Source organism: Lycium barbarum, chromosome 2 (genome assembly GCF_019175385.1).
Source record: "Lycium barbarum isolate Lr01 chromosome 2, ASM1917538v2, whole genome shotgun sequence".
NCBI lineage: Eukaryota > Viridiplantae > Streptophyta > Magnoliopsida > Solanales > Solanaceae > Lycium > Lycium barbarum.
The window spans coordinates 130,839,218-130,866,626 of NC_083338.1; the positions used below are offsets into that span (position 1 = coordinate 130,839,218).

Below are 27,409 nucleotides of genomic sequence, written 5' to 3' on the forward strand. Positions count from 1 at the left end.
ACAATGGCAACCGCCAAACATTGAGCAAGTTGTAAACAATGACCTTTCTCAGCATCCAACTTCAATGAATGTTGTATCACTTACTCCGAGCATGACAGTTGAAGAGACACAAACACAGCCATGCAACAAAACAAAGACACTAAAAAGGAAGAGGATACAAAATGATACACAAATTTTGACACCTAGTGCATCGATTGATCAAATAGAAGTTGGCATTTTATTCAAAGACAAAGATACCGTGAAAAAGTGCATGAATAACATTGCAATTACTCGTCATCAACAGTACAAGGTAGAAAAGTCATGCACGCAACGGTATTACATCAGATGTGTTGATCCAACCTGCATTTGGCGTTTCCACAGTTCAAGGTTCAGAACTTTTCAAAGTAGTTAACTTTGAAAAGAGACATAGTTGTTCAATAAATTTCATCACCTCTGACATAAGGAATGCAACTTCAAAAGTCATAGCGGAATACATTACAGACCTAGTACGCCATTACCTACAAGACATAACACTCAAATTTGTCATTGAAGAAATGAGAAGCAGATATGGCTTGCACATTGGTTACCACAAAGCATGGCGTTCCCTCCAACACGCTTATAATGTCATAATAGGAAGCCCAGAAAATAACTACACACTTCTACCGCAATATCTTCACATGATGAAATTAAGAAATCCTGGAACAGTTGCTAACATCAAATGGACCGCTGACAATAAGTTTAAATATGCTTTTTTCGCGTATGGAGCATCAATTGGGGGTTGGAAACACTGCAGACCAGTAATGATGGTGGATGCAACCTTCTTGAAATCAAAATACCGCGGTGTGCTCATGATAGCAGTAGCAAATGATGGAAACAACAACATATTTCCTCTCGCATTTGGTATTGCAGACTCTGAGAATAATGAATCCTACAGGTGGTTCTTCAGACACGTGAAAAAGGTGTTTGGCACGCGCAAAGACCTATCAATTCTTTCCGATCGCCACTCGTCAATTGCAACTGCAATCAAAGAACTGTATCCAGATACCCAGCATGGAATATGCATCTACCACATGGAGAAGAACTTGCAGAAATATTTCCCATCCGAAGCGATCCTATCACTGTTCTACAATGCAACAACTACATACAAACAGGCAGAGTTTCGTACCTATATGTCACAGATGCAACAAATCGATCCAAAAGCTGCAGAATACATAGAAGAAGAACCACCGGAAAGATGGGCACGTTCATTCCACACCAACAGGCGTTACAACATGCTCACAACAAACAATGTCGAGACAATGAATTCTGTATTGAGGAAAGCAAGGGAGTTGCCAATAATGGCATGTATTGATTACATCCAGAACAAGCTGCAAAATTGGTTTTACTAGAGAAAATTTGACGCAACAGGACCGTCCCATGACCTGACATGTTGGGCTGAAAAGATTCTGCTTGAAAAGATAAGTAGAGGCTTCACAATGAAAGTAAGTACATTTTACCAACACACACTTCAATATTAGTTTGGTGAGCAACGCATAGTTTAATTTTAACCAAACACAAAAGTTATGCTGGATAAAGGAAGAACTATCACCCTATTTTTATACTTCGTTCTGCCGGAAGGGGCAAACACTTGTATTAACTAGCATGGAATTATGCCGGTGAGGGCATAACTATGACACTGTTTTTATGCTCACAATGAAAGTAAGTAGATTTTACCAACACACACTTCAATCTTAGTTTTATGAGCAATGTATAGTTTAAAATTAACCAAACACAAAAGTTATGCTGGACAAAGGAACAACTATGACCCTATTTTATACTTAGTTTTGCCGGAAGGGGCAGACTCTTATTTTAAATGTACAGGAAGTATGCCGGAAAGGGCATAACTCTCATATAATCTGAAAATTGCCACAAAAAATATCACTCATTTATATTGTAAATTTCCACAGGTAGAAAACATAACTCCCATCAAATTTGTTGTGAAAGATGAAGGATATCAATACAATGTAGACTTGAAGAATATAACTTGTGAGTGCTTGGAGTTCCAAAATGACGAGTTACCGTGCACACATGCCATGGCAGTTATAGACAAAAGAAGTTTGCCAAAATCTACATACTGTGCGGACTGGTTCAAGAAACAAGTCTGCCAAGAGACATACAAAGGTGAAATACTATCAGTTGGAAATCAAGACTCATGGATTATTCCACAAAACATTATGGATATTAAAATAACGCCGCCTGATGTTAAAATAAGACCTGGAAGAAAACAAACAAAAAGATATCACCCAAGAAGAGAATCAACAAATTACACATACAGATGTGGTAGATGCAAGTTCTTTGGACACACTACGGCAACCTGTAACCACAGTCCAACTCTCAATCCATATTCAAGAAGATACAGGAAGAGGAAATTGTCATCCTAACATCACACTCTTATACATGGTTTATATGAATTTATCTTATGATTCTTGACGCATAATGCACACTCTGCTTGAAAGAAAAGGGCAAAATTTTGGTATTACTAAGACTGAGACTTCAAGCATCTTATCACTCATTTATTCTTCTTTCCATTCTTTCTTTTATTATTTTATTTTATTAAGTTGTTATCTTCTTGTTGCTGATAATAAAAGACTATATAATAGCAACAGATAAATGTCCCTACATGAAATATACAATTCTCTACCATAAAACATTGAGGAAAAAGAAAAAAATCATCAACTTTAATTATCCAGTTTTATAATTTATGCCTCCTCTGACAGGTATAACAGTTTTTGCCGGGGAAAATGGCAAACCAAAAGTGGTATCTCAAAGACTACATCCTGGTAAGTTTAATAAATGTATGTCTTGGGACATAACAATATTCCTTCTCTCTGTTGTCTTCCGCTTACAAAATAAATAAGTATGCTGTTAGGAGCATACTTATGTGCTTTGTTGTTTATAAAATATTTTAAAAGGCTGAAAAATTGGAAAAACCATTTAGCACAACACAATTAACATTAAGTAAAATATTTCATTCATTCATAGTAAAATTTCATTCATACAAATTTTGGAGAGCAACAAAAAAAAACAACAACAAACATAGACTAAAAATAAAAATTCATTCATACTAAAACAAAAATTATGAGCAGATCTAGTCTATAACTACAATCCCCTCCTTCTTCTCAACAATAATCCCTATGCCAACATTGCACTCAACAAGCCTAAAGCATAGAGTATCTCCTTCCTGCAGCCCATTAGAATCAACAAAGTCTTTCCACCCCTGGCAAAGGCGCCGATATGCACCAACTTTGTAAGTCATCTTGTAGTAATGCCGACCATAAAGCACATAGGCTTCACATTCAGAGTTCGGAAGACTGTCTGAGATGCCATTTGGAAGGATCTGCAACGAAATAAACACACAAAATTATTACTAAAAATAAGGATGAATGGAATAAAAACCCAGATGAAAACAAAAAAGTTTCTTGGTAACATTTACACATACAAAGTCATCGTTAAGGACATAGGACCTGCTTAATCTTTTCTCGAAATTCACATCCATTGTTATGCGGCAAAAGTTGTATAAGAAAGAGATAAAATGTGAGTGAATGTAAAAATGGTCTAATTTGTAGTGTAAAATCATAAGTATAGTCAAAATACATTTAATTAAAGTTAATAAATGCGTTTGACTGCCCAAAAAGTTGGCGTCTCAACTAAACCCAATAATATGCATTCTGACTGGTCAAAAAAGTTAAAGGGTTTTGTCTTTGTTGCTGGTTGTGACAAGTTCTCTGAACTTAATTTCTGCTGGGAAAACAAAATTGGTATCTCAAAGACTACATCCTGGTAAGTTTAATAGATGTATGCCTTGGGACATAACAATATTGTTTCTGTCTGATATTTTCAAGTTTTACATTTATGCCGGAATCGGCAGGTCTTCCGCTTACAAAACAAATAAGTATGCCGTTAGGGGCATACTTATGTGCTTTGTTATTTATACAATATTTTAAAATGCTGGAAAATTGGATAAAACATTCAGCACAATACAATTAACACTAAGTAAAATATTTCATTCATTAATACTAAAATTTCATTCATACAAATTTTGGATTGGAAAAAAAAAATAACAACATAGACTAAAAATAAAAATTCATTCATACTAAAATAACAATTATGGGGTCTCAACTAATCCAATAAAATGCGTTGTGACTGGTGAAAAAAGTTAAAAGGTTTTGTCTTTGTTGCTGGTTGTGGCAAGTTCTCTGAACTTAATTTCTGCCGGAAAGGATGGAACTTCTATTCATAAAATGACAAACTATGCCGACCCCGGCAAACTCCTATTACATAACCACCATAAAGTTGTGATGCAAATGGCATAACTTTGGTTTTCAACAAAATAACAGCATCACGTCACAAATAATCCCCAATAAATGCATTTTGGCTGGTGAATAACTTCAAAGGGGTTGTCTTTGTTGCTGGTTTTGGCAACTTTTCTGAACTTAAATTATGCCGTAATGGGCATAACTTCTATTTACAAAATGAGAAACTATGCCGACCCCGGCAAAATTCTATTACACAACCACCATGAAGTTGTGATGGAAAGGGCATAACTTGAATTTTCAACAAAATAACAGCTTTTATGAACAGAGAAGTTGAGATTAAAAATGAACACCATCAAATTACAAAGGGGCTTAAACTTGAAATTTATAACACAAACAAACTATACAATCTTATAGCATTTACAAAAAACACAAGTGCGCATGAAAAAAAAATTACATAGTGCAAAAATAACTAAAACAAACTATTTTTTTTTCACAGATCTAGCTCAACTAAAACAAACTATTTTTTTGCTTTCTTCACAGATCTTTCTCTCATTTTCATCTCATACTCACACTCCATATCGTTATGCTCATGATAATCGCTTCCAGCTGTATCTGGTAGCGTGTCATAACCCTTTTTCAGCTTATCTTTCCCATGACAAACCAAATTGATTGACCACTCTTTCATGTAGTCCATCAAACCAGAACCATCCCAATCAGCATATCAACAAACTTGATAAAAAAATGACCACAATTATAATCTCTGAAAGTCATAGAAGAGAGATGTTTTAGAACAACAGAAAAACAAAAACAATAAATAAAAATAAAAATCAACAAAAAACAATGGAAAAAGCTAAAAAAGATAAGAATGAAACGTACGATCCTTGCTTTGGACAGGCAGCCCAGGTATATGTCAGATTACTGAAGTTATTGTATGATGGCCTGAATAATTGAAAATCATTGACCTCCAACAACTCAGGGATCATACCACAGTAGGCCTCGACAATGCGAACCAAACGATCATCATTATGATTGAGTGAGTTATAAACTACCAATTTACGCTCATCAATCATGAAAACAGCAAGTACATAGTGAGAAAATGCTTTAGGATCATTAGATCCTGGGCGGATAGGAATTAATACCCTGTCGACATTCTCTCATGATATACCACATTTTCCTCTTTGCCCATACACAATATTACTCAGCAAAAATGCATTATCAGTGCCGCCAACAAACCAGTGGTAATTAACCGGGTCTTGGTAGTATCTATTGATGTCAAATTGCACAAGCTGATCAAACATCATATCTACGGTTGTGTACTTAACAGCATTGGCAGCTGGAGGATGATACATCATTTTCTTCCTCAAATAATATAGCATCACATCAATATGTTGTGTTAAGGAAAAAAAAATAGCGATTCAGTAATAAAAGAAAAAAGAAGAAGAAGCAAGAAGCAATAACTAATAGAAAAATAAGAAAAGAAAAAAGTAAAAGACAATCACGAACCTCATCATTAAGCGCATAGACATCATGGTACAACTCCAAAAAAAATCCTATATTTTGGCTCAACATCACCCAACTTATAAACTTCACTCAGTTGGTTCAACTTTCCGGGATACATTACCTCATCTTCTTCCCTGATTAAAGAAAAGGGAACAAAAATTAGAAAAATACAAACAGAAGTTTGGTTCACAGAAAGGAAATTTTATGAATAAGGTTTGCCGGAAGAGGCAAACCTTATGCTACCTTATGCTTGAAAAAGGGAAAAGTATGCCGGAAGGGGCAAGATTTAGGTTTCAAAAAGTAAAAGTATACCGGAGTGGGCAGAAAATAACTTTCCAAAAGAGATGAGTATGCCGGAGGAGGCAGAACATGAGTTTCCAATAAAATGTGAAAGTATCCCGGAAGGAGCAAGAGCTAAGTTTCAAAAAGTAAAAGTATACCGGTTTAGGCAGAAATATAACTTTGCAAAAAAAAGGTAGTATGCCGAAGTAGGCAGAACAAGAGTTTGGAATAAAAGGGGGGATTATGCCAGGAGGGGAAAAAATACAGAGATTGTACCTAAAATACTGAAAAGAAAAAAACATAAACCCAAAAATAAGGAAGAAAAATGCAAGAAAGCACACAATAACTAAAAAGTTACCCAGTAGGTCGAAAGCTACTTGGTGGAAGATTTCGAGGATTGATAAATTTTTTCCAAAAGTTCACGGCAAGTTTGCTTTTGAAGTAATGGAATGGGCACATCCTTCTGTACTGTTCATCCCAGTCACTTTCGTCCTTGCGTGACCCAAAAGGAAGATCGTTTCGTCCAGAATATAGCATCCATCCGGGTGCCGGGGTATCACCCACTACTTTCCTTTTCCTCTGGCCCCTTGTCTTCAAGGAAGATAGCACTTCCGCCACTTCAACAACAGGTTCTTCAACAAGAATAGGAGGGGTTTGACTAACAGTACTCTCTTTGACAGCGGAAGAAGCGACATTTACAATATCTTCAAAGGACACATATCGAAAATTGTCCTCCATTCCTTGAGAGTTCTCAACCTTTCCATCAACAACAACGGACTCCCTTGGAGTACTGACTTGAACTTGGTCTGCATTGGCTGGTTCGCTCCTCAATGGCTCAACCGCATTAATAGGCTCTGGTAGGTCTGCATTGGTTGGTTCGCTCCTCAATGGCTCAACCGCATTAATAGGCTCGGGCATAACACCAATATGAGGAACAACAGCGCGTTCATCACCCTCGTTAGAAACTTGAGCTTCAGGTGTTTCACGTCTTATATGCTCAAGATTTTCAAGTGTTGTTTACTCAAGATTTTTAGCCATATCTCCTTTTGGTGGAGATACAATGGATTCTTTGCAATTGGCGTCACCAAACTGTTCACCGCCCAATTGTTCCTCCACAACAACCTACATAAAGTAACAAATTAAGAAATACAACATCCGTCATCAAAGTAAAAATATTAAAATAAAAAATTAACAAATTCTGCAAGTGGTAAAAGATTGAAAATTATGTCAAAACAAGCAGAAATTAGGTTCACAAAAAGGAAAATTTACGAACAAGTTCCGAAAAATATGCCGGAAGGGGCAAACCTTATGCTTGAAAAAGGAAAAAGTATGCCGAAAGGGGCAAGATTTAAGTTTCAAAAAGTAAAAGTATGCCGGAGTGGGCAGAAAATAACTTTCCAAAAGAGATGAGTATGCCGGAGAAGGCAGAACATGAGTTTGCATATAAAATGTGAAAGTATGTCGGAAGGGGCAAGAGCTAAGTTCAAAAACTAAAAGTATGCCAGTGTAGGCAGAAATATAACTTTGCGAAAAAAGGTAGTATGCCGGAGTAGACAGAAAATGAGTTTGCAATAAAAGGGTTGATTATGCCAGGAGGGGCAACACTATCATTTGCATAAGCAAAACAGAAAAGAGCAAACAAAGTGTTAAAAACAACATAAGTATAAATGTAAATTTACCGAAGGCAATTCAGCCTCAACATTTCCAGTTGCATTTCCTTTAGCTTGAGATACAATGGATTCATCATGATGAGACGACGCGAACGTATCACCCTCTTCTATCCTATCATCTTTGGCAGGAGATAAATCTCGTTCGAGATGATCAGAAACCACCACATCATCATCTTGAATTTGCTCAAGATTTTCAAGCATATGTTCTTTCGGTGGAGATACGTTGGATTCTTCACGATTAGCGTCACCAAACTGTTCACTGGCAAATTGTTCCTCCACAACAACCTACATAAAGTAACAAATTAAGAAACACAACATCCATCATCGAAGCAAAAATATTAAAATAAAAAATTAACAAATTCTGAAAGTGGTAAAAGATTGAAAATTATGTCGAAACAAGCAGAAGTTAGGTCCACAAAAAGGAAAATTTATGAACAAGTTTTGAAAAATATGTCGGAAGGGGCAAACCTTATGCTTGAAAAAGGGAAAAGTATGCCGGAAGGGGTAAGATTTAAGTTTCAAAAAGTAAAAGTATGCCGGAGTGGGCAGAAAATAACTTTCCAAAAGAGATGAGTATGCCGGAGGAGGCAGAACATGAGTTTGCGTATAAAATGTGAAAGTATGCCTGAAGGGGCAAGACCTAAGTTTCAAAAAGTAAAAGTATGCCAGTGTAGGCAGAAATATAACTTTGCGAAAAAGGTAGTATGCCGGAGTAGGTAGAACATGAGTTGCAATAAAAAAGGGGATTATGCCAGGACGGGCAAAACTATCATTTGCATATAGGGAAACAAAAAAGAGCACACAAAGTGTCAACTACCAGAAAAGTGTGCCAGGCAACTTAGATTAAGAAAACAACAAAGTATAAATGTAAAATTACCGAAGGCAATTCAGCCTCAACATATTCGGTTGCATTTAGAGATTCAACTTGTTCAACATCTGTCTCCATGGGACATGTCACATTTGCTTGGCCTTCTCCAAAAACATCTTCAAATGCCACATTTAGAGAAGCATTTGCATCTTGTAATGTTTTGCGTAATTTTCTTCTCTTGTAAAACTGGATTTTGCCTCGCAACTCTGTCTCATCAACGGTTCTTTCGGTACAACCGGCTTGCACATCTTCCATCTGAATTTCTTAATTACTTTCAGCCTCAACATTAGACAAATCAAAACCATTGCCCCCTCGTCTCCGGTGGCAGTTTCAGATTCCCAAAATACCTGTTCAAGATCAGCAATATCTTCCCTAACATCAGACTGCACCGATCTTCTTCGTTGCCCAACGGAAGATTGCTCAACATTTTTACGAGACATGGCTTGTTTAGTTTTCCTTTTAGTAGCAGCACTTTTACGAACAGATCTTGTGCTCTTGCGCCTACCCTTTTCAACATGACGAGGAGAATCAACATGTCGACGAACATTTTCAGCATCAGAAGCACTTTGGGATTCAAAATTTAACCCTGCTTTTTGCAAAGCAGAAATCAGCTGATCCATCCGGGCCTTCTCCTTCTGTTGATTATTTAAAATCCTATCCAATTTAACATCACAAACATTTTTCAGGAACTGTGAAAATAAACAAATACAACAAAGTGTTAAACTCAAGAGAAAAAAAAAGGAACAAAACTTTTACAGGAAAAACAGAGAGGACCCGTGAGAAATACCTCAATGCGACGCTCTAGAGAAGATCTTTCAGTGGATTTGCCAGCAATATTGGCATCTTCAGATTCACTTCCATCACCACTTGAATTGTCCGGAGATTCATCAACCACCCCTTTACCTCGCTATTGAAATAAAATCCATACAACAATAAAATAAATAATGACATCAAAACAGAAAATGAAAAACCACATTAAAAGTTGACACGAAAAGTAAAGGGCAATAAACACCATTACCTTTCCACTCGTGTACTCTTCGGATACAAGCAATTTCTTCACATTTTTTTAAATGTGGAGATTTATTGCTGACATACGACAACATCAGAGGTTCACGACAATTGCCAATAATATCAACATATTATTTGCGATAGTCATTGAACCTAGACCAAACCCAAACACTAAAGCCAAAAACAAAACCAACAACACCATAATCAATGGTATGTCTGTTTATCCCTTGCTTATATATTGATTTGAAACACCTCAAGAGTTCGGCAAAACACAAAGACCCCCAATTAAACTGCTCAAACAATTCACTGTCCTCTATGTATACAATATGCTACCACAATACCTTTTTTATCAATTCTACCGCCCAATAAAACACGACCAAGAATGTATATCTCTGCTAGTATCACCGCATCAAGGTCATCTTCAAAATCTACATTTTCAGCACTCATCACATTCTTCAAATCCCTCATTTCCAAATTCCTTTTACCATCTTCAGCACCAAAATATCTTCTCAAAAGACGACTGCCATTGGTTTTGTTATATTTAGTATAGAAAGATTTAGGAGGTTCAGTAATTGATAACCCAGTGACTCTCTTAAATGATTGGTCTGTAAATGTCACAAGTTTATCTTGTATATTAAAATGCATTTCATTTGTTTCAGAACACTGAACTTCCGACAACAACATAAAATTCAACAAGATACCCGACATTTTTATATTATGTAATTCCATAAATTTCCCAAAAGGACGATTCTTCAAAATTACCAACTGTTCTTTTGTAAGAAATTTCTCAAGAAATTTAACAAACTTTCATCCCCTCGCCATACAGCACTGATGCGTGTGTCCGTCCACTCTTCCGGAGGAATATAATAGTCAGCAACTTGTCCAAATTGTCGTCTCATGATTTAGCACACTGACATGAGCAAAACATAAAATTCAATCAAGAAAAAAAAAGGAAAAAAAAACACATAAAAAACATTACCAACAAAAATACATTACCACAATGCATTACCAAAAATGTAAAAGGAAAAAAGAACAGAAAACCCTATTAAAAAAAAATACAGACACAAACAATTGAAGGAAATAACTTATCAACAAGTAATAAAATAGTAACTAATAACTTACAGATGAAATTGAAACCCCACTAAGAGAAATCAATGAATGATAAAGATGATATAGGAAACGTGACAAAACAACTGCCTTCTTAAGCTTTAACGTGAACAAACGAAAATAAAAAGTAAATTACAGGAAGAGCGGACAAATATATATTAAACAATTTTTTTTAAAAATGCACACGTGCTAACCACGTGACAAAACTTATGCCGAAAGCGGCATAATGTAAGTGTGTTAGCAATAAAAGTTTGCCGTTGTAGGCATAATTGTGTGGCTTTATATAGAAGTTCAAATTAGTCCATTTTAAATTGGAATAACTGTTGAAACGATTGGATTTCAATTGAATGAGGATACAGGGAGTTTTGCAGTTTTTTCTAAAAAAAAAAAAAAAAAAAACAGTTAGTGAAATTTGAATTGAAGTAACTGTTGCAATTATTGACAAAAATACAAAGAGTTTTTCAGTTTTTTTTTTTTAAAAAAAAAGAATTAATACATTTTCAATTGGAAGTAAATGTAACAATACCTACTAGAGATATTGGGAATAAGAGTCACTTTTTCATTATCTTTTTTTATTTCTAGCAAAAAAAAAAACTGTTACTACAAATTTAGAAGTATGCCGGAAGGGGCATAATTTCTGTTCCCAACGGGTAAACTTATGCCGGAGGCGGCAAGATTAAAATTATTGATTTTTTTTTTTTAAACCAAAAACAGTTACTCAAATTTAAATTGGAGTAACTGTCGCAACTATTGACAAAAATACAAAGAATTTTTCAGTTTTTCTTTCCATTTTTTTTAAACAAAATAATTAATACATTAATTGGAAGTAACTGTCGCACTTATTCGAGATGTTTTGGAACAAGAGTCACTTTTTAATTATCTTTTTTATTTTTAGGAAAAACAGTTACTTCCATCTTAGAAGTATGCCGGAAGGGGCAGAACATCTATTGACAAAATGGAAAAAGTATGCCGGTTAAGGCAGCCTATAGAACACAGTTTCAAAAAGTGAAACTTCATTATATGTACAGAAATGAAAGACCAATTTACATATACATCATTCGAAAAAGGGAGAAACACAAAAACATAACGCTTGCCGTAAATAACAACAAAAAAATCAATTCACTTTCCTAACTCTTCTACAGTACAGTATATATTTTCAACAGCAGAACTCAACCATTTCTCAACTGGAGTACTACTTCGTGTAAGCAAATACCAATTAGGATAACCATCATCTTCTTTGTTTCCATCTTCGCATCTCGGACGTTTTCTACTACCATCATCTTCTTTGTTTCCATCTTCGCATCTCGGACGTTTTCTACTATCTTGAACAGCAGCTGCTGCTTCATTTACATTTTGTGATGCTTCATTAGAAGAAAACACATAATCTCCGCATTGAAAAGCATTATTAATTGCAGCAATTTCTTTAACGCGGTCTTCATTTTCTTTCACAAATTCCTTTTCAAACTGAGAAAGAGTTTGAGTTTTATCAGACAGTTGACTTGATGAAGAAACAACAACATCACAGAGCATATCGAGCATGGGAGACATCTCATTTTTTGTAGACCTTGATTTACAAAGCATATTCTCCTCTTTTCCAAGATGTACATCTAACTTCACATCATCATTCACTGAATAACCCAAATCAGGTTATCTTTTACCAGATGCACAAGCTTTACAAGATTTGTTTTCGCTATGCAGTCGAACTAAACTTTCAACACAATGCATCACATAATCAAATTTACTTTCCAAACTGTCAAGTCTACTTTCTAAACAAGTTCTTTTAGCACTTTCAAAAGCTGCTACACATGACTTTGTTTCATCATGTACACGAACTAAGTTATCCACAGCATTAATCGCGCCAACAAATTTTTTATCCAATTCTTCGAAACGGCTATCCAAAGACTACAAAAAAATGAAAAAAAAAATTAAACAAACAAGAAAAGAAAATGAGAATAAACAAAAACAACGAATGTAGCATGCAAAGTATACATATCATATTAACAAACTCAAAAATAAAAAAATAAAAAGCCATACCTTTACTTGATTGACAATTGTAGATCGTTCATCATCAAGTTGCTTCTTCACACTAGACAAAACACCCTGTATAACAGATCAATAAAACAACACATTACTTTTGATGTCACTAAATTAATGTTGAACAAGTATGCCGGAACCGGCAGAACTGAAGTCTGAAAATGAAAACAGTTTGCCGGTAGGGGCAGAATTCAAATATGAAAGGAGAAATGTATGCCGGAAGGGGTAGATTTTACGTTTGCAAAACCAAAAAATATGCCTCAAGAGGCATAAACTTTCATTTCCAAAACCAAAACAGAGAAAACTGCAAAATGTGTTACCTACTAAAATTAGTCTCAAAATGATAACAGTATGCCGGTAGGGGCAGGACTGAAAATATGAAAGCAGAAATGTATGCCGGAAGGGGCAAATTCTACGTTTGCAAAACCAAAAAGTGTGCCTCAAGGGGCATAAACTTTAATTTCCATAACCAAAACAGAAAAGACTACAAAAATGTCTCCTACTAAAATACTATACCACAAGGCCTCTAACTCATAATTCAGTTAAACAACCAAAAACACAAAAAGCAAAGTATAACTTACATTAACTATCTCAGAAGTAACTTCAGATGGCAAAACCGCACGGGAAGAACAAGGGCCTGAATCATCAGGAAATTTAAGTGCAACTGGATAATCTAGCATCTCTTGTTCCGTACCAACAACAACAACATGGACAATAAATTTCTTGAATCTCTATAACACAATATAAACACATCAATTTAGACAAAAACACAAAAAATAACAAGAGGGAAAAAGAACCAAGAAAAAGAAGCATCAACAAAAGGGAAACACATACTTTTTCAGCATGGAAGAAATTATCAGTAATAACTTTATAATCAACTTGCTTTGAAGGACCCCAAGACAACATACGAGGAGACTTCAGACCATGAAAACTTGAAAACCCTCGAAAGATAGGGAAAACCTCCAACAGCCACACATTAAAAAACGTAAGGGAAACCACTAATCATATAACGTGTAGATGACATGCTCTTGAAAGTCTTCACACAACCACGAATCGACCGTACCAACCAATTAAAACTAAGAGAACCCCAAGGATAAGACACCCGAAGACTGTCATCGTCAATTATCTTCATTAGATGACCTTTGACAACACATTTCTCGTTACGACCCAACAAAACCCTCCCTAATATATAGACCTCAACAAGTCTAATAGGATCACTAGATCTTTCCCAAAAACCACCAGTACGATTACTTGACTTGATCTGTAAGAAACTCTTGAGATCACACAACCTTATTCTATCCTGATTTGGAAAATAAAGTCTCAACAATCTATTTGGTCTGCTAGACACAACACTAAAATCGCAAACACAAGAATCCAACCCAGTAATAAGACGGAAAGTGTCACGACTCAACCCCGTAGGCCATGACTAGTGCCCGAGATGGACACTCGTACGTATTTACTAGCCAAAAATCCACTTGCGTTTAGCATATTAAGGACTTTCATACATACAAGTCAATATATCATTTAGATCGTTACTTATAATATCACATACAAACCGGCCGGGCTATCATAGTGTAGGGAAATGCCAGACGTAAACCATATTAATATAACTGGACAAAACGACCCATGACCCACAAACATGTCTACAGGCCTCTAAGAATAACAACATCATCATATAGCGGGACAGGGCCCAGCCGTACCCTGAAATAGTCATATACATACGTATGCACAATAGAAGGATCTGTACCAAAAGTATGGGCTCCGGAACAAGGGAGCACTCCAAAGTAGCAGGATAGATGTCCTAAGCTGGCGGGTCACCCACGTGAGCATCTGTACCTGCGGGCATGAAACGCAGCCCCCGAAGAAGAGGGGGGGGGGGGGTCAGTACGGAATATGTACTGAGTATGTAAGGCATGAAACACAGTAAAGAGGATCATAAGTAAATAGGATTTATCAGAACAAGTATGACTGTTGAAAACATCAATACACTTGCCTTATGAAACACAATAAGGCAAGTGTATTGATGTTTTCAACAGTCATACTTGTTCTGATAAATCCTATTTACTTATGATCCTCTTTACTGTGTTTCATGCCTTACATACTCAGTACATATTCCGTACTGACCCCCCCTCTTCTTCGAGGGCTATATATATATATATATCGTGTCCCGACCCTCTAGTGAGGGCTCGGTGAATATAGCCATGCATGTCAATATCATATATCATCTATATGCATAACGTATCCCGGCCTTCTAGTGAAGGACTCGGTGAATGGAGTCATCATATGCCGTCCTAGCCGCCATCCCCGTATCATCATATCATCATATACATATACATATAACGTATCCCGGCCCTCTAGTGAGGGACTCGGTGAACAATGCAGTGGGTTGTGCACGAGAACGTATCCTGGCCCGGGACTCAGTGGAAGATACATTGAGGCATGCACGAGCAGAGTAGTGAGAAACTATATGCACACAAACAAATTTTTAAGACTCGATAGATAAGTACACAAAACGTCACTTGAAGGATCGTAACACGTTTCGGGTAAATCCGAGTTTGCGTAAGAAAGTTATGACCATCATTTACTATAGAACTTTCTACGAACATTTTAAAGCAATCCGAGGCCGTCTGCGAAAGTTAGGGACATTAGTACTTACAGAACTCTTTTAAAAAAACAAACTCTTTATGCTTTGCTTGCTATTCAATCATGCAATAAGCTCGACAACACTAAGTATACTACTATCAAGAAGTGAATAAGAATCATTAACAAGCTCGGAACCAAGAATAGAGTTACCCCAAGATACGTATCATACCTTACTTAGCTCTAGGACATGTCAAAAGAAAGAAAGGGTAAGCCTTACATACCTTGCCCGCTTCTTAAGCTAATCCGAACTTAAGTCCCGGCTTTCGCAAGATCTACAACAATATAGTAGGTACCAAACATTAGCTATAAACACTTAAGAGTCCAATCCTAAACTAGCACTTCGTTTACAGAAATTTCGGCAGCATCTCCCCTGTAAATATAACCAACCCCGAGAATCTAACTCGGCCAAATCATCAACAACAATACCAACAACCATATTTCTAACTTTCACAATCAATTTAAAATGCATTCTAACTTTAGTAACTCTCTTTTTACATAACTTCGACGGCGTTTCATTTATGTTCAATTCATAATTGCTCACATATTCAAGTATTAATCCGAAACCATTCAAATAATATTCAAGAACACTTCAAACAATCCGCACAACGTTTCAAACGGCCCAACCAACACACACTACCCGAAACCTTTCAAATGCAACAAGAGCAATAACAACACATTCCCCTCTTTCACATTCATGAACTACACCAACAATTTACGCTAACAACATCATTTTCCATAGATACAAGAAGTGGTATAAATGTCGCATTAGCTTCTAAAACAACTCTCCAACAATTACAACTTCAACTAGAATTATTAAACTTTCCTTTTCATCATGGAATCCATAACAACAACAACCAAAATACTAAGTAAAAATTGGTTCCTCATTCCTACACAACACAACACACACACTGCCAAGCACCAACACCTACACTGCTCAACCCCAACACACAAAATTTCATGAATTTCATTCATTTCTACATACTACAACATACACAACCATCCATAACATATAAAAAGAAGATTAAACCTTACCTTTTTCCACTTATCTTCTTACTTGGCTAGGGTTGTAATTGGCACAAACAAATGGTTTGTTGACTCCAACAACTACCTCACGTTAAAGAGGGCCTTCCAATTGGTTGAATTGCTAGAAGAAAATAATTTTTGATCAATTTTTCCCAAGGTCCTTGCTCGGCTAGGTATGGCCGAACACGGCTCTTCTTTTTCTTTCTTTTCTCTAAGTTTCTCCAAGCTTCTAAGGGTGAAGATGATGAATATGATCAACTTAGTCATCTTTTGTATACTTATATTATGCATCCATGTGGGCCATGGCCCACACCACGTTGCACGACCACTTGGCCCTTTGTTTCAAGAATTACTAACTTTCCAAAGTTAACTTTTAACCCCAAATTTTCCTTAATATTCCATACTAATAATACTTACAAGCAACTTGTGCATTAAATCAAAATCGGAAAATAACCTTGCCCTTAACTTATCGCGGTTAGCTCGGAATGTCCCAATGCACAAAATACGGGATATAACAGAAAGACTCGGAATCAAATACACACACGCGATCAAAAATCTTAAACTTTAACGCACTATCATTACTAGATGAAAGTTGCGATAAGATCAAGCAATGGAAAATACTATCAATCAGGCGGACATCAACAAAATCCATAAACTGTCCAAACACACCCTTTTTCAACAACTCCAATTGAGAGACACTCAAAAAGGACAAAATCAAACTCCGAAAATGAAAATCACCACTCCACATGCCACCTCCTAACCCAGTGTTCAAACTTAACCAAGGGATGTTCCTCCTATAAAAGAAAAATTAATGTCAACAGAAACCAAGAGTTTACATAAGAATAAACCAAAAATGAGAATGAAAATGATTAACATGTACCATAATAAAAAATCAGCCCCTAGACTGGTACACAAATACCTGCATAATAGAAGAAAGAACCAAAACACATAAGATCGCATAAAAAGCCAACATCATTAACAAAACAACACCAAAACACATAAATATTGCATAAAAACCAAAATTATTAACAAGGCAACACCAAAAAACCAAGACACACATAAATTAACTTAATTCATGAAGTTATGCCGGAACCGGCATAACTTCAGTTTCAAAAAGCAAGAACTCTGCCGGACCCGGCATATGTTGCCTCAGACAAACACATTCTTCACAAAACCCATATTATTAAACAAAAACAACAACAACAACATAAAACAGCTGTTCACAGGCAAAACTTCAAAGATTCAACAAAGAGAAAACCAAAACGCATATCAAAATCAACTAACACATATTACGACATTCAAAAAACCAGAATATATACATGGGGAACGAAACTAAAGTTCAAAAAATCATACAGACACTGTAAAAAAACACTATAATTTTAAATATAAAAGGATCAATTAAATATAATAAACGACGAAGACAAAGATGTCAATTCGACAAACAACAATTTAACATAAAAACAAATATTGAAACGAGCAAAAGATCCAAATTCGTACCTAAATTTTAGAACAGATAAGACAGACACAAAACAGAGGAAGAACGAAGAAGCAAAAAAAGAAAAGAAAAAGGCAAATGACGAAATAGAAAGGATTTTAATGGGGTAAGGGTAATTTCGTCAAAAAACATTCATTAAACAGCCGGCAGGGACAAAAATTAAAGAAGACATAAATGAGGGGCAAAATATAAAGACCAGCCCAAAAGAAGGGCACTCCGCGCAAAAAAAAAGATAAACTCACAGAATCCTATCCTTATCCCAATTTTCTCAATTTGCTAGGCCCACGACTAAAAAGCCCAATTTTCTTACGATAAGGGTTTCAAATCAGCCACCTGTTCTCTATCTGCTTTTAACTTTAAATATTCGCCCCTATCCCTACCTTTACAAATATATCTAAGTTTTTTAGAAAATAAATTTGCAAGACAGAATTTTAAATGTAAAACTCTGCCTGCAGGCTTAATTTTTGCCCAAATAGCTTAATTTTGCTACAAAATTTTGTTTTGCGATTTTATTTTTTGACTGAGTTAGGGTTCAAACCCCAAATCGTATGATATTAGGCGAAAACAAGAAATTAAAGACCATCAATTTAAGGGACAAAAATAAAAAACCACCCCAAAAGAATGATGTTCCTGCGAATTGCCCATCCCAATTTTCTCAATTTGCTAGGCCCACGACTAAAAAGCCCAATTTTCTTACGATTAGGGTTTATAACCAGCCACCTTCTCTCTATCTGCTTTTAACTTTAAATATTCGCCCCTATCCATGCCTTTACAAATATATATCTAAGCTTCTCAACTACTACTACTACTTCTCTCTTACTTTCACACACACACACACACACACAACACAAAACAAAGTTTTCATGTTTAATTAGGGCTGTGATGATATTTAGAGAAAGTCATGCACCACTCTGATATTAGTGATGTGAAATTTCTCATACCCATATTCTTTCTGAGCTCTTTTTATTATTTATTTTTGTTTAAATTATTTTTCTTTTTTATTCAAAAAATACAAACATGTATAAGAGCCATGTGATGCGATCTTTGAATAGATCAAACCATGATGCGGACCGTACTATAGCCTTAAAGCTTCTGTGGATTAACTTTGGTTCCTGATGGCTCTATTTTTCTTTTCGTTTATTAGAAAATAAATTTGATTATTTTTTATTTTTGTCATATTTGAGGGAGAGGGAATGAGTAGTCTTGAGCTATTGGAATAAGGATGAAATGGAAAGGGATAAGGTTATGAGAAGTTATTGGAGTGGGAGGTGTTGTAAGATATAGTAATATTTATTTTTTCCAACTAAATTGGAAGAATAAATAAAATTAATGTCTTACCAATACCTCCCATTCCTGTGGCTCCCTGTTACTTATTCCTTTCCTGATTTATCATCCGTTTGCAGATATTCACCAGATTCTCTCTTCTGCTGGTTATAATTGCTGATTTATTATTTATATACTGATACTGATGTTTAGCTATATATTTTGTGTTCCTATTTTTATTCTAATGATGTTTCATGTTTTTTTCTCAAAAAACAGGCTCATTCAATTATATATAGAGCGTGTACACAGATACTGTGGGAGAAAGGTAATAGAATATATTTTTCCCTGTCAAGGTAAGATCTTTTAAAAAACTGCTATTAAGTTAGTTGATGTAAATTTTTTGTTGAACCCTGTTTCATTGCCTGTAATTCAAACTTTAGGTAAATTATGTTCGAATGGAGAAAATTGTGCGCATAGGGATTTAGAGCCTGTTTGGATTGACTTATTTCAGGTGTTTAAGCCACAATAACAAAAACAAGTCAAAAGCCTTAAAAAAAGGCTCGCACAAGAAACAATATGTCATAATCCTATTTGTGTATACACTTTTCCTTGTATGTCCAAATAAGAATAAGAAATATAACAGACATCTTTTCATGTTGTGATTTTTGTTTTTAGTCACATTACAAACACTGATTATATTTACATTCAACTTCCAAGATAAAAGAAAGAAGACTAATAAGTAGCAAACAAACAAGCATACTTTTCAGATTCTATTGTCCAGGCATGCCTATAGGGAAGAAGCTGTCATAAAAAAGAGCACACCACTTATACTCTACTTTGTTTAAGCTCTGCAATTCTTTCAACTCTTTTGTATCAGTTTCATAGCAATAGAGATCGCCTTTTAAGGATCTAACCAAGATATCTCCAGTACTCTCACTATTTCTTGGTAAATAACCAATAATAGTGAAGTTATAAGCACTCTCATGAACATCAATACTATACTCTAAACACCATGCTCCACTTTCATGGTCCTTCAACATCCAAATGTTTAACATGTGACAATCTACTTCATTCTGAACTAAACATAGATGTCCATTTATTTCAGCCAAATGTGAAAACCTAAAGCTATAGCCATATGGACAACAAATGGTCTTTGTTTCCTCATTTGCCAAGTTAATTTCAAGAATTCTCACGTGATCACTGCTAAAGGTATTATCTTTTGCAAAGGCTAGCCAATAAATGAACCCATTGATGTGGATAGGTTGACGACATGTTCCAGAATATTGTGTGCAACTCAACTTCAAATCTCTCCATGGCCCTATTACACTTGATTCTTCCTCTAGCTTAAGGGTTAGGATATTGAAATACAAAATCTTTTCAAAACCAGCATAGAATTCCCAATCATCAGGATCTTCCACTGTCCTCTCATATGATACCACAATTTTGTACTCATTTGTTGAAGAGACATAGCCTAAACAAGCTCGACCAGCAAAATGTGAAAGAATGGGCAAAGCTAGTGTCTTTTTGGTAATGGGATTGCAAATCCATATTTTTCCCACATAGCCAGTTCGGTAGAAACTTAACAAGTCTAGCCCAGAACTGCACACATTATAGCCTGGTTCAATTTCAGCTATACTTCCATGTTCATGAACCAGCTCATAATTAGAGGAGTTTATTGAAGAAAGATGAAGGAGTTGGGACCTGAACAAAGTATCACTTCTTGAAGAGCTGATAAGAGATAGAGTTGGCCTTTTCTTCGATTGATCGCGATGTTGCATCTTGAAATGGATACCGGAAATTGTATGAAGCCATTCTTTGGAGAGACACTTAAGCTGACAAAGTTGTTTGACACCCAGTCTTGAAAATATATCGGTCAAGAGATCTTGTGAAAGATGATCAGCCATGCCTTCGTTCACTTGGTGCGGAATTTTAAGATTAAACCAGCAATTGGAAATTTAGAACAATGATTTTGTACCTCTTAATAATAACAATGGAATTGTATAATTTTGTAGAGTGATCACCACCAATTAAAAATTGCCCCAATCAAAGTACTATTCATTAGGAAATAAAGTTGTATCCTCGAACTATTAATGTCTTTTTGCGTGTCAATATGAAAAAACCTGAGTGAATTTTCTCTCTTTTCTCATAGATGATTAATTCACAATTTGTGAAGACTGTCAGCAAGTCAGTGCATCATATGGTTGACTATCGGCCTTCTATATGCTAATTTAGTTCTAGACTTTTGCATATATTTGTTCTTGATTGGTGAAAGACGCATTTGCTTTCAAGAGAAACATCTTGAATGTTTAAACAATAAAATTGCATTAAATAAGTATTTTTAAATAGGTAAAATTGCATTAAGAAATTCCTTGTTTTCCTTGATAACAAAGCAATTCCAAATACAGGATTCGAAGTTATTCAACATTGAATGTTTTTAAATAATAAAATTGCATAAAATAAGTATTTTTAAAGAGGTAAAATTGCATTAAGAAATTCCTTGTTTTCCTTGATAACAAAGCAATTCCAAATACAGGATTCAAAGTTATTCAACATATACGTTACCCACTTTCCCATAATTCCGATCAACACATAAAAAAGCACGCACACATATAATCCTATATTATGTTTTAAAAGAGAGCAAGAGAAGAAATGAACTTGAAAAACTAATTTAAGTATAAATTTACAAACTAACATGGAAAAAATAAAAAGAGAGGACAGTAACTTGAGTTGAAAAGAATAAAGCTTTCTGTGATGGAAGAACAAGAAGGATGAATAACCTGCAATTTGAATTCTGAACTTGCTGTGATGAAGGAGAACAGTATTACTTTTTTTGAGTTGGTAGAAGACGAGAAAGAATTGGGGAAGAATATAAATTAGGATTTCAAGCAATAAAAAAAGATTTTGACTTTTATATTTTAATGTTTCAGTCTTTTTTAAAACTTTTGAGGAATTACATGCTGACTTTTGAGAATGTGGATATTATATTAAGGACTTATTCAACCAATTTTGTTTAAATTTGATAAAGTTTTTTGGGCTTACACCCTAACACAAAAACACGCCTCATGTCTAGACATACGTCTCGAATTGCTGGGCGTATATCTTTAGAGATTTTCGCCCCCCACCATCGCGTTGGGGCATTTCTGGTGCACTTTCTTCTAGGGCTCACTTCGAAAAAGCCTTTTAAAGCATTTTGTGGCACCGAAATTTAATTAGGTGAATACGACGTGGCATGCCGCGTCACTTTACTCCATCTCCTCCATTTCTTCTGCCACACTAGAACCTCCTCCCCTCATCACCATTATTACCATCAACACCACACCACCGTGACCAAGTCTTATTTGAATTCAACAATCGTTTTAATGAAACTTTTTACTAAAAGCATCAGAGAAATAAAATTAAAGAACTTTTAAAAAAAAAAAATGAAAAAAAACTACTCAGTTGTTCGTTTTTTCCTTATACCATTGTGCGCAAAATTTCATTCCAAAGAAAGTAAATATGTAGTCTCTTGAACTGATCTGTTCTATTATGAAGTTCTTGAACTTTAACTGATTAGAATATTTTTTCTACTATATAAAAGCATGAGTAGCATCAGCTGGTATCAACATGCAGAGGCGGATCTAGGATTTAAATTTTATGGGTTTAATCTTAAGATTTTTAGCATTAAACCCATTATATTTTTAAAGTTAGGGGTTCATATCTACTATTTATTGCAATTTTAATAATCTTTTACACATAAATTTAAGTTTCGCGTCAAAAGTTTGGGGTTCAATTCAACCCCAACCTTGTAGGCTAGATGCGCCTCTGTCAACCTGGCTTCTTAGTTCTTAGTGACAATAAAACATAATTTGAGGGCATTTAGACTTTTAATCTTAAACTATTACTTTTTAGTACTACCAAATATAGGCAACATAAAGCAAAACACTCCACGTCATTAGGATATGCTCGTAAGTAATTTAAAGTTAATTCTTCAGATAGTTCACCAACAAAGAAGAAAAGAAAGAGGAAAATGATGATAAGAAGTGGTCAACTAATCACAACCAATTGAAATAAGAAAATCGTGAATCATTAAATATTTAATGTTCGTATTTTATGTGGTGTAAGAAGAATTTGTTTTTAAAAATTGTATAGTTGATCCTTTTGAGATTTCTATTCTGAATACTTAATAACCAAGTAACGCAACAATTTCATCTCCTTATTCTTTTAATAAAGGATAAGTATGCCTTTATTTTTTATTTTTTATTTTTTTGCTAAGACGGATCATTATATTAAAAACACAGAAAGTATGCCTTTATGAATAAACAAAGGTATTTAAAGAAAGTATTTTAATTTTATTGAGTTTTGGAAACACATGACTCGCTTATATTAAAACATTATAATATCGTGATTTAAAATATAACGACTAATAAAAACCCGTTTGATAAATTCTTAAGTGACCAATCTCTCAAGAATATGCGTGATATTCAGGGCCTTCTCAAGGCCAAAGCCACTAAGGCAAAGGTTTTAGGCCCCCAAACTTTTGTGACCCTATTTTTATTAAGTTTTATGGCTAATTTGTTTCAAAAGATATTGCGACTTATAGTAATTTTATGTAGTTTCTAAATATATAAATTATTTTTAAAAAAAAAATAAAGATTGTATGTCCGAATTCATGATAAAAATAAAGAAGTTTAACTCTCGAATCCAAATTGTGTCACTTAAATTGAAACAGAGGGAATATACAATTTTATATATATATATATATATATATAAAGAGAAGAATTTTTTTAATCACGTGATTGATTAGCTATATATATTGTTAGTCGATTTTTTTTTTCCAGAATAAATTGATTTGAAAAAATTGCTAACAATTTTGCATTGTTCTTTACGATAATAAAACAGTTTTTAATGACTTTATATCTGAAAAGGCTAGAAAAGTATACTTTAAATAAAAATATATATGACGATCTTTCCTTTTTAAAAAAAAATTAGGGCCTCTCTTTGAAGTTTGACTTTAGGTCCCCAATCTTTTTGAGACGACCCTGGTGATCTTTTAAACAAGAAAACAAATTTATATAACTTTCATGTATTGTTTAAGTCTTTAATATAGATTCAACAGAAATAATGACATTTTTGCTAAAACAATTATGGGGGCCAGCCTATTATCTTAGCTAAAACCAACCTGCTTGACAACTATGAGGGAATTAGATTTCTTAAGGACATACAAGAAATTTTTGGGTTCGGAAACATTCTGATTCTTCTACATTTTCGTTCTCAACGTTTTTCCCGTTTATTGAATTCTTAAAACAGAAACTAGTTTTGTTAAATTACTGCTTTGAACACAGAAAGATAATTAGCTTAAGAAATCTAACTTTTTACTGTTTTAATCTTTTGTATATGATTTGTAAAGGAGATAAGAAAGTACCATTTCAGAGATAAAAATGTACTCTTTTCAGAAATAAAAAGTACTCTTTTCGGAGACTAAAATCTTTGTGGTTTTCTACTCCGCTGTTGGAGATTAAAATATGCGTGATTTTCTACTTCAAATTTAATATTTGGTTTGAAGAAATAAAAACTTCACCGTTTTGTTAAATCTATTTCTATCAAATTGTATTCGATTTGAAGATATAAAAACTTCACTGTTTATTAATCCGGTAAAGAAAACAAGCGATAACAATCCTAAAGAGATTTAAAATATTATTTTCACGACGGCCGATCGAATGAAAATTCGTACACGAAAAGGTACTGTTTTGTGCGTGAGGGTGTATTTGGTGAATTGCATTGTGAAACGAAATTTATAGCACATTTACTAAGTAATTTAAAGTTTACAAGTTCTTCATGGAAGAATCATTTTGTTAAATTACTGCTTTGAACACAGAAAGATAACAAGGTGTTGTTGCTAAACTAATAGTGGAGTGTTGTTAACATGTGATATATGTTGGTAGATTAGTCTTTGAAAGGCTATTGATCTTCCTTTTTAAAAACAAATCTTAACTTGTAACATGTTTTCAGGCAGTTTAGCTGAATCAAAGTGGTTGAGAAGTTTAAAAATAGGTCAAATTCATCGACAGACACCTGTGATCGTCCATTTCTTTCACTTGAGCACCTAAAGTGCCTCTTGTTCCATTTAGACACTTCAGGTCACACTTCCTGTTCCACTTAGACACTTTTTGTACTATCAGTCAAGTATATAAACTGAGTGTAATTCACTCGCCGATGACATGTCAAAACAGCGAATTAAGTGAAGACATACATACACTAAAAATAATTATTAAAGAATAAAATATGAGTAGAAAAATTATTTTAAAACTATTTAGTAAATTAAAAAAAGGTGCAAAAAAAAAAAAAAAAAAAAAACCTATTTTCACCCCACCCACCTAACCCTCCGTCCTCCACCTTCGTTCCCCCAACCTCACCCTCTTCCTTCATGTTTCCTCCACCTCCGTTCCTTCAACCTCACCCTCTTCCTCCATGTTTTTTTTCTTTCTTTTCTCTCTCGTCCATCTTCTCTATCACTATCGAAATTTCTATTAGATTTTCTCTCTCCTAATTTTCTTACAGATTCATTTCGTTTTCAACAATGATTAATTTATCAAGCAAGCAATTCCAAAGAAAAAAGAGCAAATTCAGATGAAAAATTATGCAAAAGTTCATCACACACAGTCATCTACATTATCCAAGTTGAGAGCATAACTTTATGAATCATGAAGATTTTTTGGGTTACAATTAATACTTTCCAATGCTTTACAAAGTTCTTTCATATTTGGGTCCACCAACAAGTTCTGAAAACTTCTTCAATCCAGCCATGATTCTTTCATCTTCGTCACCTCTTTCTTGTAGCAAAGAATTTGATTCACCTTAGCTAAATACATTAGTCCTATTTTTGGCAACAAACTTCAAATAGTGACAAAATTGAGTGTGAAAAGTTTGAAAAGGATGCAAAGAGAAAAGAAGAAAAAGAAAAGGAAAAAAAATGGAACTAAAGCTTTCAGAAGTACTACTGTACTAATGAAAAAGAAGAAGGAAAAAGTAATTTTAAAAAATAAAATAAAATAAAACTTGTTGGAAGGAGAGAAGAAGAAGAAAAGATTTTAAAAAAAAAATCGTAAAATTTAACTTTCTCACGCGGCTGTTTAGTGTGTAATTCACCCAAGTTGTCATGTCAGTAAAAAATATCTAAATGACACACTCGAACCCTACCTTCGATATCTAAATGAAACAAAGAACACTTTAGGTATTCAAGTGAAAGAAGTGGACGATCACAAATATCTGTCGATGAGTTTGGCCTTAAAAATATTTAGCAACACAATGATTGAGGAATGCTTTCACATCGGTGGATCACACATCTCCAAATAGATGGTATAAACAGATTGTCCCTTTCAATTTAGTCTAATGGAACTGCGAATATTAGGGGAAAATCTATACTGTGAAGTAAAATGTGATGGTTGTATATTAGTTCAATATTAATGTTAGTGATCGAGATCTTGTAGTAAATTATTAATTGATGAAAAAGATAGATTCAAGTGCATGTTCGCCAACAAACTGAAAAGCTTACGACGGCATAGACTATAAGAAAGTTGAAGAGCAAAAAAAAAAAAGATGGATTTGACTCTTGCTCTCTATTGCCATAGTGATCCTCAAATGAAACTTGAAAGTGGGAAATTGTACATATTTGAGCTATCAAACTGTACTTGGTTAGCTGATTTATGCCCTTGTGTTATACCATAACTTGTCATATTTCTGTATTAGTTGAGTTTATATGATTTTGGATACTTAAAAATCATAAAATTTAACTCATGAGCAAGTTTTAGCTCAGTGATGTTCCAAGTCCAATTTTAGTAAGAGCTACTCATTCCTAATCAATTGCTTAGTGCTCGTTCTAGACTCTAGAGCCTGCTCTACCCATCTTCTAATTTATTTATTTTTGGTTTCCCATCCGGTGTCCAGTATCCGCATTGGAGCCCGACTAATCCGAATTCACGCCACGTAGAGTCCATTCGGGGGAATCGCTCATTATGCAAACATTGAAATTGGCCAATTCATATATGAAAATAAACTAGTATAGATAATATATTCGTACAATAGTATGCAATATTAGGGTAGTGTATTTGAGTTTTCGATTTGGTTAGCATTATTGAATATTGGTTTCGAAAAAATGCAATTTAATTTGAACCAAAATAAGTTTGGCTTGACTGGATTTTTGGTTAAACAAAGTCTCCTAATTCTCTAAAATGCATTCGAATATAGCTATTCGGTTTGCAGAGTC

The 27,409-nt window shown here is 34.6% G+C and overlaps 2 protein-coding genes and 1 non-coding gene across 3 annotated transcripts; 2 read left to right on the forward strand and 1 right to left on the reverse strand.

Annotated features, from left to right (window-relative positions):
- Positions 1 to 533: 533 nt before the first annotated feature.
- Positions 534 to 2,935, forward strand: LOC132628911 (uncharacterized). The gene is made up of 3 exons (XM_060344662.1): positions 534 to 1,221; positions 2,736 to 2,798; positions 2,931 to 2,935. The coding sequence occupies exons 1-3, from the start codon at positions 534 to 536 to the stop codon at positions 2,933 to 2,935; spliced, it is 756 nt and encodes a 251-aa protein (XP_060200645.1).
- A 15,843-nt stretch (positions 2,936 to 18,778) lies between these two features.
- On the forward strand, positions 18,779 to 18,864 carry LOC132629649 (small nucleolar RNA Z221/R21b). The gene has a single exon (XR_009578409.1). It is a non-coding gene; the product is annotated as a small nucleolar RNA Z221/R21b (small nucleolar RNA).
- Positions 18,865 to 19,937: 1,073 nt separating this feature from the next.
- Positions 19,938 to 21,071, reverse strand: LOC132628912 (putative F-box protein At1g50870). The gene has a single exon (XM_060344663.1). The coding sequence runs from the start codon at positions 21,069 to 21,071 to the stop codon at positions 19,938 to 19,940; it is 1,134 nt and encodes a 377-aa protein (XP_060200646.1).
- Positions 21,072 to 27,409: the final 6,338 nt, after the last annotated feature.

Coding starts and splice junctions, on each gene's coding strand:
- LOC132628911 (XM_060344662.1), top strand. CDS start 534: ATGAGAAGCAGATATGGCTTGCACATTGGTTACCACAAAGCATGGCGT. Junction 1,222..2,735: donor ACCACCGGAAAGATGGGCAC/GTTCATTCCACA, acceptor CTCCTCTGACAG/GTATAACAGTTTTTGCCGGG.
- LOC132628912 (XM_060344663.1), bottom strand. CDS start 21,071: ATGGCTGATCATCTTTCACAAGATCTCTTGACCGATATATTTTCAAGA.